This window comes from Scyliorhinus torazame, chromosome 8 (assembly GCF_047496885.1).
Source record: "Scyliorhinus torazame isolate Kashiwa2021f chromosome 8, sScyTor2.1, whole genome shotgun sequence".
NCBI classification, from domain to species: domain Eukaryota; kingdom Metazoa; phylum Chordata; class Chondrichthyes; order Carcharhiniformes; family Scyliorhinidae; genus Scyliorhinus; species Scyliorhinus torazame.
This window is the reverse complement of record NC_092714.1, coordinates 220,946,553-220,963,601: the sequence shown is the minus strand read 5'-3', so window position 1 is coordinate 220,963,601 and position 17,049 is coordinate 220,946,553. Positions and strand designations below refer to the sequence as shown.

The 17,049-nt window shown below is 50.5% G+C and overlaps 1 protein-coding gene across 1 annotated transcript in view; it reads right to left on the bottom strand.

Annotated features, from left to right (window-relative positions):
• Window positions 1-17,049, bottom strand: part of ada (adenosine deaminase) — a 93,527-nt gene that overhangs the window by 39,285 nt on the left and 37,193 nt on the right. Inside the window, exon 4 of the mRNA XM_072514797.1 lies at window positions 1,531-1,674. Coding sequence (XP_072370898.1) covers window positions 1,531-1,674 — 144 coding nt within the window. The remainder of the gene's footprint in view (window positions 1-1,530; window positions 1,675-17,049) is intronic.

Below are 17,049 nucleotides of genomic sequence, written 5' to 3'. Positions count from 1 at the left end.
TGTATCACAAGAACTAATCATTACAAGATTCCTTTTCTGAAACCTTCATGTGCCAAAACCATGGAACTAATATAACAGGGAAAACTTCCACTTTTATCACAGATTGACCCAAGAAACTATTTGCCTGTCAGTTGTGAGTAAATACTATGAGGCAGAGGTACTAATGAAACGCCTATATTGATGTTATCAAACAGGGAGTCAGTGTGAATGGCATACCCAGAGGGGCTGGTTTTGAATGATTAGCACCTCTATGCTGGGCAAGTTGACGTGGGAGAGAATGCTGCTGTTGGATCACTTTTCTTGGCACAGTATTTGGAGGATCTTGTGAGAATATCACTAGCGGTACTTCTCCAGTGCTCGTAGGTGCCTGCTGCAAGTTTCCGAGTCTCCAAAGTATATAGGAGCTTTGGAGATCATTGCTGCCCAGCAAACCTTGACCTTGAGTCTCATGGTCAAGATTTTGGTCCTCAAATCTGCTTCTCAGTCAGCCAAAGGTTGAAATGGCACATTGAAAGCGATTATGAATTTTGTTGTCTATGTCTGCCTGTAATGCATTCAAACCCACAGCACATTCCTTACCTGTTGCTGTAAAAAGCTTAGAGCACAAATCTCAGGAGGGGATAGACTTTGTACAACGTGCTAGTATGTGGATTGTTGGACTACAAAGAAGACTGAGGAAAAGCATATTTGAAGACCAGGTTTGCAGGTAGATACCTAGTTTTAGGTGTCTTAGTGATGAGGAAAGATCCAACATCCGAGAGCCATGGATTGTTTACTCCAAAGGAAAGAAAGAATTCAAGACCTTTAAGAGAATAGATAGACTGAACACCAAAGCCATGTTTGAGAATGCCTTTAATCCTAGAATCAGGGGTCCCAGCTCAAGCGCAGAAGAGGGATAAATGTTTATATTTAACTACATTGTGCAGAATATGGTGTACGGACAGATTGCTAGAAAAGGTTAGCAAATACTGTGGGGAACAATTCAGGGAGAATGGAGTGGGTCTTAAAAAGAGTGGATAAATTAGAGGCATGTATTTTTGAAACCAACCAGCTGGATGGCTGAGCCATTCGCAGCAATACATTGTCCCATGTAAACAAACAGTTATATATTCATTTCCAATTGTTGCTCAAAGCCTTCCTGGTCATATTTATACCATTGCCTGAACCCCCAAAATAAAGGGATTGCACCATATCAACTGGATAAAAAGATGCCAGTAATCAATGCACAAGACTTTCCAGTATTCTAAAATACTTGCTGATATTCAGGGTAGGCACTTTCACCGTGTCCTTTCACCCGTACTGGGCAATGGATGCTCCTCTTTCTGATCTCATCTTGGTGTAGGAGGTCATAGGAATTATAAAAAAAATACATTCTCTAAACTCAGTCAGTAATTTATTACAGTATAAAAGAGCCTTTTGCAGTTTAATCAATAATAATAATTTGAAAATAAAAACTTGAGCAGTTTTGTCAAAGTACGGAAATAACATTACTACTGAGAAATTTTCAGATAATGTGTTTTGATTACTTACGGGTTTTGGTTCCAAGGAATGGGAATAACATTGGAGTTGGCGAAAAGATGAGGGCTGTATCTTGCTTCGAAATATATAATACCTTCTCTTGCTTTCATTTGCACAAGCTCATAAGCTATTCTTTTCAAAGCTTCTCGGTCTCCACTACATGCAGCAAGAAAAAAAAAAATGAATGGTTATTTTCAGACAGAGAGTAGCACATGTAGGCAAGTTTGGTGTATTGGACTCAACATTGTGCAAATAAGTTCATCCGGCACAGCAGCAGATATGGAGCAATAAATGTGATCAAGAACAGCCTTTCCGGGGCTTAGCACCAGAAACTAAAAGTATTTTATAAGCACACAAAGCATAAAAATGTACTGAGAGGAGGGATGACATCCACTAGATATCAAAAAGGACATGGATGCAGAAGACATAATTGAGGTGCTACAAGAGTAATGTCCATCTCTCTTTACCTAGGATAAGGATGCTGTCTCAGCCATAGTGAAATGTTTGAGATACTGGATGGGCTAGAAATGGGCAAAGGTGGCGGGTGTTAGAAAGGCTAGCTGTAGTTGATAAGTCACTAGAATCAGATGGGTTTCATCCAGGGATGCAGAGGGAATCATGCATGGAAAATGTAGGGATACTTGCCATAATCTTCTAACCATCCTTAAACATGGAGGTGCTTCCAGAGGACGAGAGAATTTATAATGTTACACCTTGTTCTGACCTCAAGTGGTGGGGAAGCTTTCAGGGAAGTGATAAATCCATGACTTGTTCACAGTGTAGTGCTGTGTGACCATCTAACCAAGATACACAATGTGACTATTTCAGTGTCTTCTGCAGCAGAGCTCCCTCATGGCACTGACCTCACATGGGAGCTTGCGTCGGGCCATGAGTGGGAGGAGAACAGACCAGAATTCCTAAAGGACGATGACCTCGAGCTTGCGGCACTGCTGTCTCCCACAGCATACACCATCGCAGAGACACTCACCTCGGTTGGGCATATAAGTGATGAGGCTCCCGGGTCACGGTCTGGTGCGCACCCCACAGCCGAGCCGGTACAGCAGGTGGAGTTTGGAGCAGTCGAGGGGCTGACGGTCGGAGGGCAGCCCAGGCCCAGCAAACAGCTGCCACTCAGCCGGCTCCCGGGTTCCTGGATGTACTTGACCCACCCGGACAACCGATGCATGTGGACACCCAGGGACTGAATAACGGGATGAGGGACCTGCACACGCAGTTGGAGGAGTCCATCCGCGTTCAGGAGCAGGGAGTGGTGCCGCTCATCGCAGCCACCCAGGCCGACACCGCACGGGTGGCATCCGCGGTGGAGGCAATGGGTGAAAGGGTTTCGGCCATGGGTCAGGTTCTGCAAGGCGTTGGGCTTAACGTGCAGGCGTCATCCATGGCCCAGGAGAGGGCTGCCCTCTCACAGGTAGCCATCTCACAGAGCCAACAGGACATTGCCGCCTGCTAGCCCAGTCCCAGCAGGCGATGGCACAGACCCAGCAGTCGGTCGCGGAGAGCATTGACCGCCTGGCGCACGTGCTGGATGGCGTGGCGCACTCACAGGTTGAAATCGCACAGTCCTTGGCAGGAATGTCGCACTCCCTGGGCTCCGTCTCTGCCAACATTCGGACCGTGGTCGATCCCGCTGCAGGCCTCCAGGACTGGCGGCGCCAAGTGTCGGTGGTGCGACGGGGCTGGTCTCCGATCGCATTTCCGTCTCGCAGGTGAGGCTCGGGGGCCACCGGGCTCCCCGAGGGAGGTGGTGGTTCTGGGGCCCATCCCAGTAGCTCCATCAAGGGACGTCCCGGTGCACTTGGCCTCCCCCCGTTCCGTTCCATCCCTGGTGCATCTGGTGGGCAGCAGGCAGGTCAGGGTGGCACAACGCCATCCAGCATGCGCGCCGAGCAGCCTGGCCCATCGAAGCAAGGCTGCCCCAGGAAACGTGCGCCGACGGGGAGCCATGTCGAAGGGCGTGATTCTCAGCAGTCCGCCTCTGTACCATCTGGGAACACACCTAGACGTAGTGCTGGGCCCGTAAGGCAAAGACGTTAGGCACGTAAGAAGTTGGCACGGGTGCAGGGCAGTGTTTAGTTGTAGGGGGTAGGGCACCTATGTTAATCACACAAATAAACTCCCTGTTGAATTTGACTTGTAAGACTGTGCGCTATGTCCGGTGCCAGGGGGCTTGTGAGGGTGCCCGATTGGCATAGTGGTATACGAGCCGTTCAAGGTCTGTTCCGGATGTGCTGACCCTTTCCCCCCTGCCTCCCATAATCGGACACCGTTGTCCTCGGTACACCGACGCCATCCACCCCACACGGGCATGTGGTGAAATATCCGTCACAAAGGCTGTGACCACCGGAGTGCATGGTTCAGCTATAGCCATGAGTCAGACCTCGGCTGGCGAATCGGAGCACACAGCTCATCGCAGAGCGGGCCGTCATTATTCAACATGGCACTGATCACACCCGCTTACCCAATCATCACTGTTGTGCAATTCCATAGTGCCGCAGTGGTAAGGTGATGTGGAATTGGTGCCGTGAACGCGGTGCGGGGGGTGGGGGTGCTGTGTGGTGCCCGTGTGCAGGACTGATGGTGCAAGTGGCAGTGTTCAGTGAATCCCACCCACACAGTGCGTGAAACGTGCGGCCACCAACGCGTTGCATGCCCGCTGTCTGTGGCGGTGCCGTCGTGCAGCCTCCTGGATGTAACCAGCAACCGGGCAGTGTCTGCGTCCTGTGCCCCTCCCCCCACCCTGATGCGCGCCATCATCCTCCTCCTCCGCATCCCCATCCCCCTCGTTTGAGTTAGCTCAGTTGCCGTTGGGTTCGACTCCTCCACCAGGTCATCTCCCCTCTGCATGGCTATGTTGTGCATCGCACAGCAGACCACAACTATGCGACCGACCCTGTCAGGCCGGTACTGCAGGGCCCCTCCGATCGGTCCAGGCATCTGAAGCACATCTTCAGCAGGCCGAAGCACCGCTCTACCACACCCCTGGTTGCTGCATGGGCCTCGTTGTATAGGCTCTCCGCGTTGGTCTGAGGCCTCCGTATTGGCGTCATCAGCCATGACCTCAACGGATAGCCCTTGTCGCCCAGCAACCAGCCCCTCAGCTGGGGGTGGGGGGGTGGGGGGGCAGCCATCGAACATTGCGGGGATGAATGACTGTGCTAGAATGTAGACGTCATGCACACTCCCGGTGTACTTTGCACACACGTGCATGATCTTCATGTGGGGGTCGCACACCGCCTGAATGTTCATGGAGTAGGCGCCCTTTACGTTCATGAACACTTCCCTGTTGTCTGCAGGCGGGCGCATGGGAACGTGCACACCATCGATGACACCCTGGACCATCGGTACCCCAGCCACCTTGGCGAATCCACGTGCCTGTGCTTCCTGCTGTGCTCGGTCCTCGGGGAATTTTATGCACCTGTCCGCGATGGCGTACAAGGCGTCGGTGACGGCCCTGATGCACCTGTGGACCGATGCCTGTGATATCCCAGAGAGGTCTCCGCTCGGCGCCTGGAAGGAACCGGTCGCATAAAAGTTTAGGGCCACCGTCTTGACGGAGACTGGTATCGCGTGTCCTCCACCAGTTCCAAGTGGTGAGAGGTGCCCCACAAGGTGGCATATATGTGCGACCGTCTCCCTGCTGAACCGTAGTCTCCTCCTGCATGTGATGTCCGGTAGGGCCTCGAACCACATTCTGTCACGGTACACCCTCGGCCTTGCTGGACGCCTGTGGCACCCTGGCACCACCATCAGTGGCTCCTCCGGCTCCACCTCTTCTCCCCCCCCCCCCACCCAAGCATTTCCTCGGCATTCCTCGCCGTCAGGGGGTCAATGTTCCCCTTGGCATCCCCCTGTACATTCGGGTCCTGAGCGCCTGCGGCCTGCACGGCGACGACGGGCCACTCTGCGGCCATCCCCTCTGCTGCACTGGCAACCGCTGCATCTGCAGCCACTGTGGGCCATCTGACTCTACACTGCCGGATGGCAAACTCCAGAGCTGCGGCTCCAACCATGGCAGTAAACATCGCTGTCTGGTTGGCAAACATGGTGACCTGCAGGAGGGTGGTAGGGGGCAGAGAAACGACATGTTACACGGAGGTTCTTCCACACCTCGCCAGCCGTGTTGCATGGGATACCGGTGTGCCCCGGTGGGATGGTCACGCTGCAGATAATCACCCAACCCAACATCTGGTCACTGTCTGCGTCCAACGGTCAGTTCACACCATACTCCTCACCAGTCTGCCAGTCGTCTGTGCCCATTAGCCACACGGCAACCTGCGGCCGTGTCCTCGTCACCGTTCTGCCATATCAGGGTGGCTGACATGTTCGGGATGGACGATACCATCCACACTCTCCCTCACCCCCCCCTCCCACCTGCATACTCTCCCTCATCCCCCCTCCCACCTGCACACTCTCCCTCACCCCCCCCCCCCCTCCTCCTACCTCCCCGTTGGCCGCAGCCTTCTCGGGGAAGCCGACCCGGTCTCCAGGAGCTGCGGAACAGTCTGCTCACCTCCTCACTGGTCAGCGTCAGCCAGCACGACTGGCTGACAACTTTAAATAGCAGGTGTGAACGGCGACGGCGTGAACTGGGGTCACGCCGTTGGGACTTCGGCCCATCCGGGCCTGAGAATAGGCATTTTGGGTGTCTCAGGCGATTCTCCAGCCTGCGCCGCGCGGAACTCGACAGGGCCGTTCTCGCCGCTTGGGAGAATCGCGGGAAGGCTTCGGACCGGCGTCGCGGGAAAATTGGGCGACCCAGGCGATTCTCCCAACCGGCACGGGAGTGGAGAATCGCGCCCAGGGTCTCAGGAAACTTCAGCCAGAGACTTCACCTCTGAGCTATTGGACAGTTATTAGCATCAAAGAGTATATTTAGCACTGAAAGGTCATATTTTGCAACGCAAGTAGAAATAGGAATCACTTGGCAACAGCAATTATGATTGGACTTTAAAGTCAACCATGGTTAGAATAAAATGGAACCAAATTCAAACTAAATGCAGAACATGGAAGCGCACATTTTAAATCCCTTATGAGCATGCAGTAGAATTTGAAGGGAGTGACGAGAGGAATCCCTGTGAAAACATCATCCTGTCAGAAAGATTTAAACTCTGGTAAGTTAGTTGGGCTCAGCTGGAACGGTGATAGATATTGTACAATTGGGAGAGTTTTAGATTCCTGGATCGCTGGGACTGTGTCTGGAGACCCTGGAGGTCTACATCTGAACTAGAGCAGGACTAACATCCTTGCGGGAGGGTTTGCTTGTGCTGTCAGGAGGACTTTATACTAATTCATCATGGGGAGGGGGACACAGGACTGTTAGCGGAATTATGGACATATCATAATACAATAAAGCAATCAAATCAGATGGAGTACAGCTGCATTATGTTTCAAGGGATTAAGGCAAGGCTGGATGGCCTCCACTTTGATTGCCTGAGGCCGTGGACACTTGGCGCGGCGTACTCCTAGTGGATACTTGCCGCCACTGTTCAGGGGGAGGAGAATCCAAAAATCCCCACCGCCCCTGATATTCGCATCAAAATGGATTCTCTGCCCGTTGCGGAGCGCGATTTCGCCGTTGGGGAGCGGAGAATCCAGGCCTTTGGTTCTGTGAAAAACAGCTGCATATAAATGGGAGTCTCAACTGGAACCTTTCAAAAAATGTATGCACAGAAGCACTAATATTAGTGTTAGTTAACACAAATAACTGACCATGTTGTTTCAATAAAGTTAGAAAGTGCATGAACACATTCATGTGCTTTGTTATTCACATGTGCCAACGCAGATTAAGAAATCCCTTTGGCCCTTGAATGCCAGGTATATATAATTGAATGAAGTAGATGGACTCAGCTAATGTTTTGAACTTCCATTAAACAAACTATCAGGAGCAGAATATTGTTTCAGAAACAAAACCCAATTATATTTGATAAAAATAATTCCCCTTCATTTGAAAATGCCACTGTATACTACATTTCATTTCTCATGATGGCCTCTCACTGTGCTAATTAGACACATTTTCTAGTCACAGGGCACCAGTCACATCAAAATGACACAATCTTCCTTTTAAAAGCAGCATACTGGTGCTGATAGCTTGATAACTGGCACATAATATTAGCTTGGTCAATTGGTAGGGTCTTGCCTCTAGGCCAGATGCAGAGTTGGAGTTCCATTCCAGGAGTCAAGTATTTAAACTAGGTTGTCGCAGTGTAGTATTAAAGGAGGGCTGCTTTGAGATTGTTTTTTTAACGTCCATCAGTTTCCCTTCTCTCTCTTCAGGGCCAACCCTGACCCAGTCACAATGTGATGGGTCGCACGAGGCGGGAATAATGATCTTCCCCGAGTCCTTGCGGAGTACAAGCTCCCACGCTAGGGACAGGGGATCTCGATTTACCTTTGTGTAAAAGTTCCGCCAGTAAGGCACCGCCAGTGAGGATCTATATTGTGTTGTAAATAAAACTTTGTTTCTTTATTTTACTCGGTGTGGACTTCCCGTGTCCTTATTAAAGTGGCGACGAGGAGTAAACTGACTTGCTGTCGATGCTGCGATCTACTCGGTTGAAACACTTCCCCGATTTCCTGGACCCAGGTTTGGATTTGCTGTCTCTGTTTGGATGGTTAGATGCAGTTGGCACTGGTGTTGAAGACTGGAACCAGTATGCAGAATGAACGCTTTACTTCTTCTGGGCCACCAGCTTCATAGAGAATGAACACCAGACAATCAAACATTTGATGGCACACATTCGCGGTGATCCAGAGTCTCACGTATCAGGCGGCAGCAGATACACAATTGTTCAACATATTCATGGAACCTGCAGTGCGACACTTTAACCCGACCCCATTAGTGATCATGCAATACAGCAGAGAGGGACCCTCGGTGAGTCCAGCACCGAGTTCATGTCACAGCTACGGAAGTGTGTTTTGAGAGTATGGAACTGCATTATTTGATGTGCACCATGATCGTTTGGTCTGCGGTATAAACAATATGGAAACATGGAAAAAACCTTTGGCCAAAATCTTCCTGACCTCTCAGCAGGCACCGCAGATTTCCTTGACCCGGGAAAACATGGAACACAAGAGTCCAAGAGATACAAGGGACGGAGGTGAATGTTTCAGGGGATCAGCACTCATGTGATATCCCCACGGCACGGACCAAACGCTGCTGTAGCTTTAGTCTCTGCACAAAGAGCCGGCCGCCGAGACCATGTGACGATACCAGACTCGGCTGAAGGCGATTCCAGCCTGTGTGATATGTGGGTGCCGGTCTAGGCATATTTGCAGGCATCAGGAGGGCCAGTGTTCCAAGCACCCCGTTCGAAATAGGCGTCAACCCCGGGGCCAAGCCTTGCATCCGACGACCTAGAAGAGGCCGAGGCTGAGATACAGCTGAATTGTTTGATCTTGTCTTGTGTGGCCCCTATTCGCCTTCCGATATAGTGGAATGGCCAATATGCCCCAAATGGAGTTGGATACAGGAGCTGCCATTTCTGTAGTGGTGCAGCCACCATTGATCTTTTAAAGTGGGTGTGCATACTTTGGCTTTCGTTGACATGGCAGCTCTTATGTGGGAACAACTGAATATTGTGGGGCCCACCCGTGTTCCAGTAGTTTATCCAGTAGCTTCAATCAGTTTGCCTTCCCCCCACTGTTGTGCAAGGAAGCGGCCAAGTGGGCCATGACGGTCTACACTAGCTACAGTTGGATTGGCAACATATCCTCCAAATGGCATCTGGGCGGTCTGTGGGCGCTACTCAGCAAGTTCCCCCGAACATTTCAAGGCTGGGTTGGGTACAATGAAATGGGTTGTGATCAAACCCCGAGAAGGCCCAACCCCGAGATTTTCATGCCCGCTCGGTTCCCCATGCTTTGATGGAGAAGCTCAACCGAACGTCATTGTTTGTAGAGGTTGGCGGCATCATTAAGCTTGTATGCTTCGCCGAGTGGGCGGCGCCTTTGGTCCTCGTAATGAAGCCAGAATGAAGCCAGATAAGACAGTCTGCCTCTGTGGAGACTATGCATTGACAGTGAGCTCGGCTTCGAGGTTGGACAATTATCCTTTACCATGCATCGCAAATCTGTATGCAACATTGACTGGTGGCTGTACATTTACAAAATTGGACATGAGCAACGGTTATCTCGCGCTGGAGCTCGATAAATCACCACGGCAGTATGTCACAATCCATACATACAGGGACTGAGTATACCCAGCTTGCGTTCAGAGTATCCTCAGCATGTGCAGTTTTCCAGCACGTCATGGAGAACATCCTGCGCGGATTGCCACAAGTTGTGATTTACTTACTCTGGTCATAGGGGCCACAGAATTAAGAATATTTGCAAAACCTCGAGGTGGTGTTGAAACATTTTCGGAATATGGGGTCCATCTGAAGGGAGTGTTTCACGCGAAGGAAAGAGTGTATTTAGGGTATCAAGTGTTCAGGGAAGGCCTGCACCCTGTCGACGAGAAAGTGAGACCCATCAAAACGGCCCTCACCCTGCGAGATGCCACGAAGTGTTGCTCTTTCCTTGGACTAGTAAATTGCTATTGGCGATTCATTCCAAATCTGGCAACTGTCCTGGCCCCCTTCACTTGCTCCTCAAGAAGCACCACCATGGGAATGGAGCAAGGCCCAGGAAGAGGTGATTAAGAAGGTGAAACGGTAGTTGTGCTCTTCAGGGGTGTTGACACATTTCAACCCTTCAAAACCACCATACATTACGATGCTTCACCGTACGGGATTGGGGCAGTCCTGTCTCATCGGATGAGCGATGGCCATGAATGCCTTTGGCTCCCAGAGGCTGGCCATGGCTGGGAGAAAATATGCCCAAATAGAGAAGGAAGGTCTGGCGGTCGTATGTGGTGTGAACTTTTTCATCAGTACATCTATGGCCATTTCTTTATTGTCACGGATCACAAGCCATTGCTTGGCTCTTCTGGGAGGACAAGGCGATCCCGCCAACTGCATCTGCAAGGATTCAGCGTTGGGCCCTGTTATTGGCTGCTTACAAATACTCTTTCGAGCCCCACCCAGGGACCCAGATTGTGTATGCTGACGCGTTGAGCCGTCTTCCTTTGCAGATCGAATCCCCTGCGGCAAAAGTGGTCGATGTCCTGAATTTTACGCACTCCTTGTCCGTCACTTCATTGTGTATTCATAACCGGATGCAGACCGACCCTGTCCTTGCCAAGGTGCGGCATCTGGTGCAATACGGTAGACAGCATTGATAACTACCAGGGAGTTGAAAGCTATCTTATCCAAGTTCTCCAAGCTGACTGTGGAATTCATATCCTCCTGTGGGGCATGAGGTTTCTTGTTCTGATGAAGGGCCAGGCAATCGTGTTGAAAGACCATCACAATGAACACCCCAGAGTGTCAAAAATGAAGATGCTAGCGAGAAGCTGTGTCTGGGGGCCAGGTTTGTACAAGGATATCGAGACGTTAATCCAACAATACCCTATCAGTCAAGTGCACCAGAAGCTGTCTTGGGCAGCACCATCCTTGGGAGTGGCCAGAACACCCCTGGGCTTGCATGTGTGCCGATTTCGCCGGTCTGTTTCTGGGTCAATGTTCCTCATCCTGGTGGACGCCCACTCAAAGTGGCTGGAGGTTCACAGGATGGCGACCACCTCCCGGGACCATCAAGCGAGTGCGCATTTCTTATTCCACCCACGGGACCATCGAGAGAGTATTCGTGACAAGAGGTCTCTTTCATGAGTGAAGAGCTTGCCGCTTCGATGAAAAACAATGGGATGGGATTCGCCATGTCTGCACTGTCCAATACTATCCGGCATTGAATGGCTTGGCAGAGAGGGCCATGCAAATGGTTGATTAGGGGACAAAAGAAACAGGCTTTGGGCTCCATTGACACCAGCCTGGCAAGGCTTTTGTTCTCAGACAGAACCATGCCGCAAGCAGTAAGGGATGTGGCCCCTGCTGAAATGTTAATTGGGCACAGGTTCGTACAAGACTGAGTTTGATTATCCCAGACATCGGTACGAAGGTGCGCCATAACCAAAATTTACAAGGGTGTTGCCCAGTTCTGCTCTCTGGCATTGTCATTCACCAAACACGACCAGTCGCTTACCAAGTTCGGGTCCAGGGGCAACTAATGTGACAGCATTTGGATCACATTCACTCGCACAGGTTGCTCCCTTGTGAGGCTCCTTGAAATAAATCTGTCCTGGCCCTTTGCAGAACCAGCCTGCTGTGACGCCTCCAGTCCCTCTCAACGCCGACATCCCAGACTCCGAAACGAAGACGCAAATCTCGAGTTCTGAACCACCGATCAGCCACCTCCTGCCGATCGACTACCGTGCCTTCCTGCTGAAGACAACGTACACCAGAAAGTTATACACTAACCAATCCGGCGCATCAGCTCAATGACGAATTGCGGGGTCCAACGTCGTTCGCCTGCTCTTCCTTCCCCATCTCATCAGTCGTCGAGGGGGTCTTTGGACATTCGGAGGGGGCGAATGTAATCGCCCGCACGCACGGGATGGGAGAGAAATGATTATATTCTCAGTGGCCTTTGTGGACTACGATGATTCTCCGCTAGGGGCAGGAATCTCTGATAACCGTCATATAAAAGGTTGACCAGTAAGGCACCGACCAGTGAAGAACCCGGTTGTGATCTAGCAGGCTGTGTATATATCATGTAAACAAAACTATGTTTCTTTATTTCGCTCGGTGTGGACTCCCCATGTCCTTATTAAACCCTTCCCATTATCCTCACCTGTCTTTTTCTGGTCTGTGACCCAAATGAGGAGAGCTTCACCTACCATGCTCCCACTCTGGATCTGTAGGGTACAGCATCCCACTCCCCACTGACCTCCTTCCCATTATCAGTGCCCCAAGTTCTCCTCCCGGACCCCGCCCTGCAAGACATTCCCCACATCCCCTTTCTGGACATTCCACCTCGCCCTTCCCTTGCAAGCCTGCCTCCACTGTCCATGTCCAGCCTTTACTCCAACCTTTCACCCTACTTCTCCGCTCCTTCCAACTTGCACCTGCCTTCCTTGTCCAACCTGGGCACAGCCTTTACGAATGGCACTCAAGTGAATTTATGCAAAATGCCCAAGGAGAAAGCAACATCCATGGAGCTCAGTCATAGAAGTGGTGAAGCTTGCCTGGTGCATGCCAATTATCCAGTTATAAAACAGACCATTCTAACTATCCACTGGGAGGGCACTTAATTTGGTGGGGAAACTAATCCCAACCAGTCAGTCTTTTAATAAGCATGCAATAGTTGTAAATAAACGTAATGTGGTTCTCAACATAGATCAGGGGGAAATTTTAATCTGCCAAAGTGGAGGAACAAAATTTCAACTAATTTTAGAATCACGGAAAATTGTGTCCTCCTGACAGTCACGATGTCCGCTGTTGGCAGATGCCCGCTGTTGACAGGAGCAGAAAACGCGACACAAAATCCCAGAGCACCACACAAGACTTTTAAAATAGCCTGGCGCAGCACCCGTGGCTGGCTCCAGACTCTTTCTGAGGAAAGTGGGCCCAACTCCGGGCACCCACCTCTCCAACCCCTTCCCCCTCTCCCCACAACCCACCCTACCCTACCACCATGAAAATCTGGAGTACTTTCTCCCGAATTAGGTTTGTGGTTTTGGGAGTGAAAATTCAATCTTCGGTGTTTGTGGAACGAGGCTTTTTGCACATTGACTAAATGCATAACTTATGAAAAGAATAACCTGCGTTTGAATAGCACCTGTCACTGGTCGTCTCCCCATTGCCTTTTCTCTTTCCAATCCTTAAGGAAGATTGAGACGATGGCGAACATGGGGGCGACGAGGATCCGGCCACACCTGAATGGGGTGGGCCGCCAGAACATATGCCAGGCTACCCCCTGATAAATGAATGGAGGGACCGACAAATACAGGAGCTCCAAGTGCTCAAAGATGCAATTAAGCTCAAAAGGATGGTGGCGGTGAAAGTGGCAGTAGCAGAGGCGCAGGTCCCCCTTCAACCAGCGCTGGAAAAGACGGAGCAGTGTCTGGAGACATAGGAGGCGACAATCTGGGAGCTGAAGATGGCCAGAACGAATGGATTGCCTCACTGGAGACAGAGATGGCAAGGTTGTGGCAACGCAAAGGATTCTAAGGGGGAAGATCGAGAATCAGTAACTCGGTCAAAACCTCCGCATTGTGGGCTGCATTGGAGGGTACCCGAGGGCAAAAATCCTTAAGAGTACGTGGCACAGATGCCGGGTAAACTTGTTGGAGGGGAAAGCTTGCCCAAGCCCTTTGAAGTGGACAGAGCCCACAGGTCACTCGGCCAAAGCCCAAAGCCGGGGAGAAGCCGCGGGCCATCATTGCGAAACTGCACCTGCACCAAGACCGGGAAAAGATTTTGAAATGGGCAAGACACACACGGTCCTGTAAATAGGAGAGAAATTCGACAATGTACCAGGACATTGGGACAGAGCTGGCCAAGCGCCAGGTGGAATTTAACACAACCAAAGTGGCCCTTTACAAGAACAATGTGCGGTTTGGGATGCTGTACCCCGCCAAACTCTGTGACTTTCCAGGGTAGAGAGCATTATTTCACCGCACTGGCAGAAGCAGATGAATCTGTGCACAAGCACGGGCTGGGAAGGCAACGACACCAACAGTGAACCAGACGTCTAGTCTCAGTGGTCAAAAAAAAAAAAGGAGAGACTATTTGCGGGGGACTGATCTGCCTCATCGTTGATTTGATGATGAGTCTCAGAAAGGTGGGGGTGAGAGCAGTAGGACATGGGGGTGAGAGCAGTAGGACGCAGATGGGATGGGAATGACGGGGGGGGGGGGGGGGGGGGGCAAAAAGAGAAAGAGAAACCCAATGGTTTGGGGGAAGGTGATTGATCCCGGGGGAAGGGGTGGGCACCACACTCGTGGGTGAGCCTGCACAACACCCAACGGGGAGAGAGTGCATGGCAGCTGGGGGGGGGGGGAGAGAAATCACCAGGTGAAGGGAAAATAAAGGGGGGGGGGGGGGGCGGTGTAAAAGGCTGGCTACGACAGATCACACATGGCGACAATGGAAACAAGGACACTGAAAACATCCGTTTTGAAGGGAAACCCCGAAGTGCAGGGGCGCATGCACATGGCGCACACAATGATTGCAGCCATCTTGGTTGGTCCCTAGACAAAAGGGAAACCCTGGAGCCCAGGTGCGCAGCCATATGGTGAGTACGATGATCACGGCCATCTTGAATGGCCCCCAAACAATGGGAAACCCCGGAGTGCAAGGGCGCATCCACAAGGTAAGTTAAGTTTGGTTGACCCCCCAGAAACCTTTCCCTCGCCCCCCACACAACACTCCCCCGTCAGAATAGTCACCTGCGCAGGTTTCTCCTCCCAGGTCCACATGGTAGCATGTGGTGCTCCAAGATTTCATCCCAGGATTCTTCCTGTTATTTACAAAAGGTGTTGCCACCAGCCTCTGTTCTCGGCTGTCCTCAGAATCTGCTGTCCAATATCAAGCCACTGACAAGCAAAAGCTATACCTTGGTTTGGAGCAATTTGTACTTTAAAAGTCACAAATTAATTTCCCTTCCCAGACACTTCCACAGGGTGTGTGCATCACTCGCCAGACCAGCATTTACTGCCCATTTCTCATTGTCCTCAAGGTGGTAGTAATCTGCCTTCTTGAACTGCCGCAGTCCATGTGGTCCAGGTGCATCCACTGTGCTGTTAGGGAGGGAGTTCTAGGATTTTGACCCAGTGACAGTGAAGGAACGACGGTATCATTCAAAGTCAGGATGGTTTGTAGCTTGTAGGGAAATTGCACATGGTGGTGTTCTCATGTATTTGCAGAACATTTGGTCGCAAGTTTGGATGGTGCTGTCAATGGAGCCTTGGTGGGTTGCTGCAATCTTGTAGATGGTACATACTGCAGCCCATGTGCGACTGTCATGGAGGCTGGTGGATGGGATGCCAATCAAGCGGCTGCTTTGCCTTGCATGGTGTCAAGTTTTTTGGATGTTGTTGGAGCTGGACTCAAAGCAAGTGGAGAATGTTCCACCACACTCCTGACTCACGTCTGGTAAATTGTAGACGGGCTTTGGGGAGTCAGGAAGCGGGTTACTCGCTACTGAATTCCCAGCCTCTGACCTGCTCTTGTAGCCACTGTATTTCTATAGCTGGTCAAGATCAGTTTCTGGTCAACAGTAACCCCCAGGATGTTGATAGAGGGAGATTCAGCGAAGGTAATGCCATTGAATGACAAGGGGAAATGGTCAGATTTTCTCTTGTTGGAGATGGTCATTGCTTGGCAATTGTGTGGTGAAAATGTTTTGCTGGTCTTGAAAAACATGGACTGCTTCAGTACTTGAGGAATCGGGAGTGGTGCTGAAACATTGCTGATGACTGCACAAACATCCTTGCTTCTGACTTTATGATGAAAGAAAGATCATTGATGAAACAGCCGAAGATGGTTGAGCCAAGGACACTACCCTCAAGCAAGTCTTACAGCAATGTCCTGCAACTGAGGTCATTGATTTCCAACAACCACAACAATCTTCCTTGCTGTTGGGTATGACTCAAATCAGCGAAGAAATCCAGCCCCCCCCCCCTCCCAAATTATATGGACTCCAGCTTTTATATGGCCCCTGGTCACTCGCACCTTACTGATGTTCAGCTCTTTTGCGCGTATTTGGACGAAGGCTATAATGAGATCAAAATCGGAGTAACACTAGTGGAACACTGAGAATCCGTAAGCAGGTTATTGCTTAATAAGTGCTGTTTGATAGCACTGTTGACGACCTCTTCCATAACTTTACTGATGATCAAGAGTAGACTGATGGGCCAATAATTAAGCTGGGTTGGATTTGTCCTGTTTTTTTTTTTATAAACACAGGACACACCTGGGCAATTTTCCACATTACTGGGTAGATGCCAACATTGTAACTGCACTGGGACAGCTTGGCCAGCAGTGCAGCAAATTCTGGCACACCAATTCTTCAGTACTATTGCCAGAACGTTGTCAGGACCCACAATCTTTGTAGTATCCAGTGCCTTCAACCATTCTTGACCTCACAAATTAGCTGAAGACTGGCTTCTGTGATGCTGGTAACCTTGGGAGGAGCCAGAGATGGATCATTCACTCAGTATTTCTGGCTGAAGATGGTTGCATATGCTTCAGCCTCGTCTTATGCAATTCCAGCCAAATGTGCATCTTTTGCTCGATCATCAACAGTGAACTGTTGTTCATCTCTTCTGTGTTCTGGAACTTGCTTTCCAAAGCCTTTTCAATAGATTGCCTCTACAACTAAATATTCCATCACCCCACCCAATATTCCATATATCACCCCACCCAATATTCCGTCACCCCCACCCTTTTCAAACTCAAGTGTAGATTACCCAACCATGCTAAAGTAGCAGCATGATTTAACTTTAACACACAGCCTTCGCACACATTTGGATTTTAACTCCCTCCCGAGTAGGTGAGGAGGGCCCTGGTCAGAAAGCACTGTGTCTTTCCTTCAGGCTCCACCATTGGTGCTCCGGTGCAATTTTAACCATAG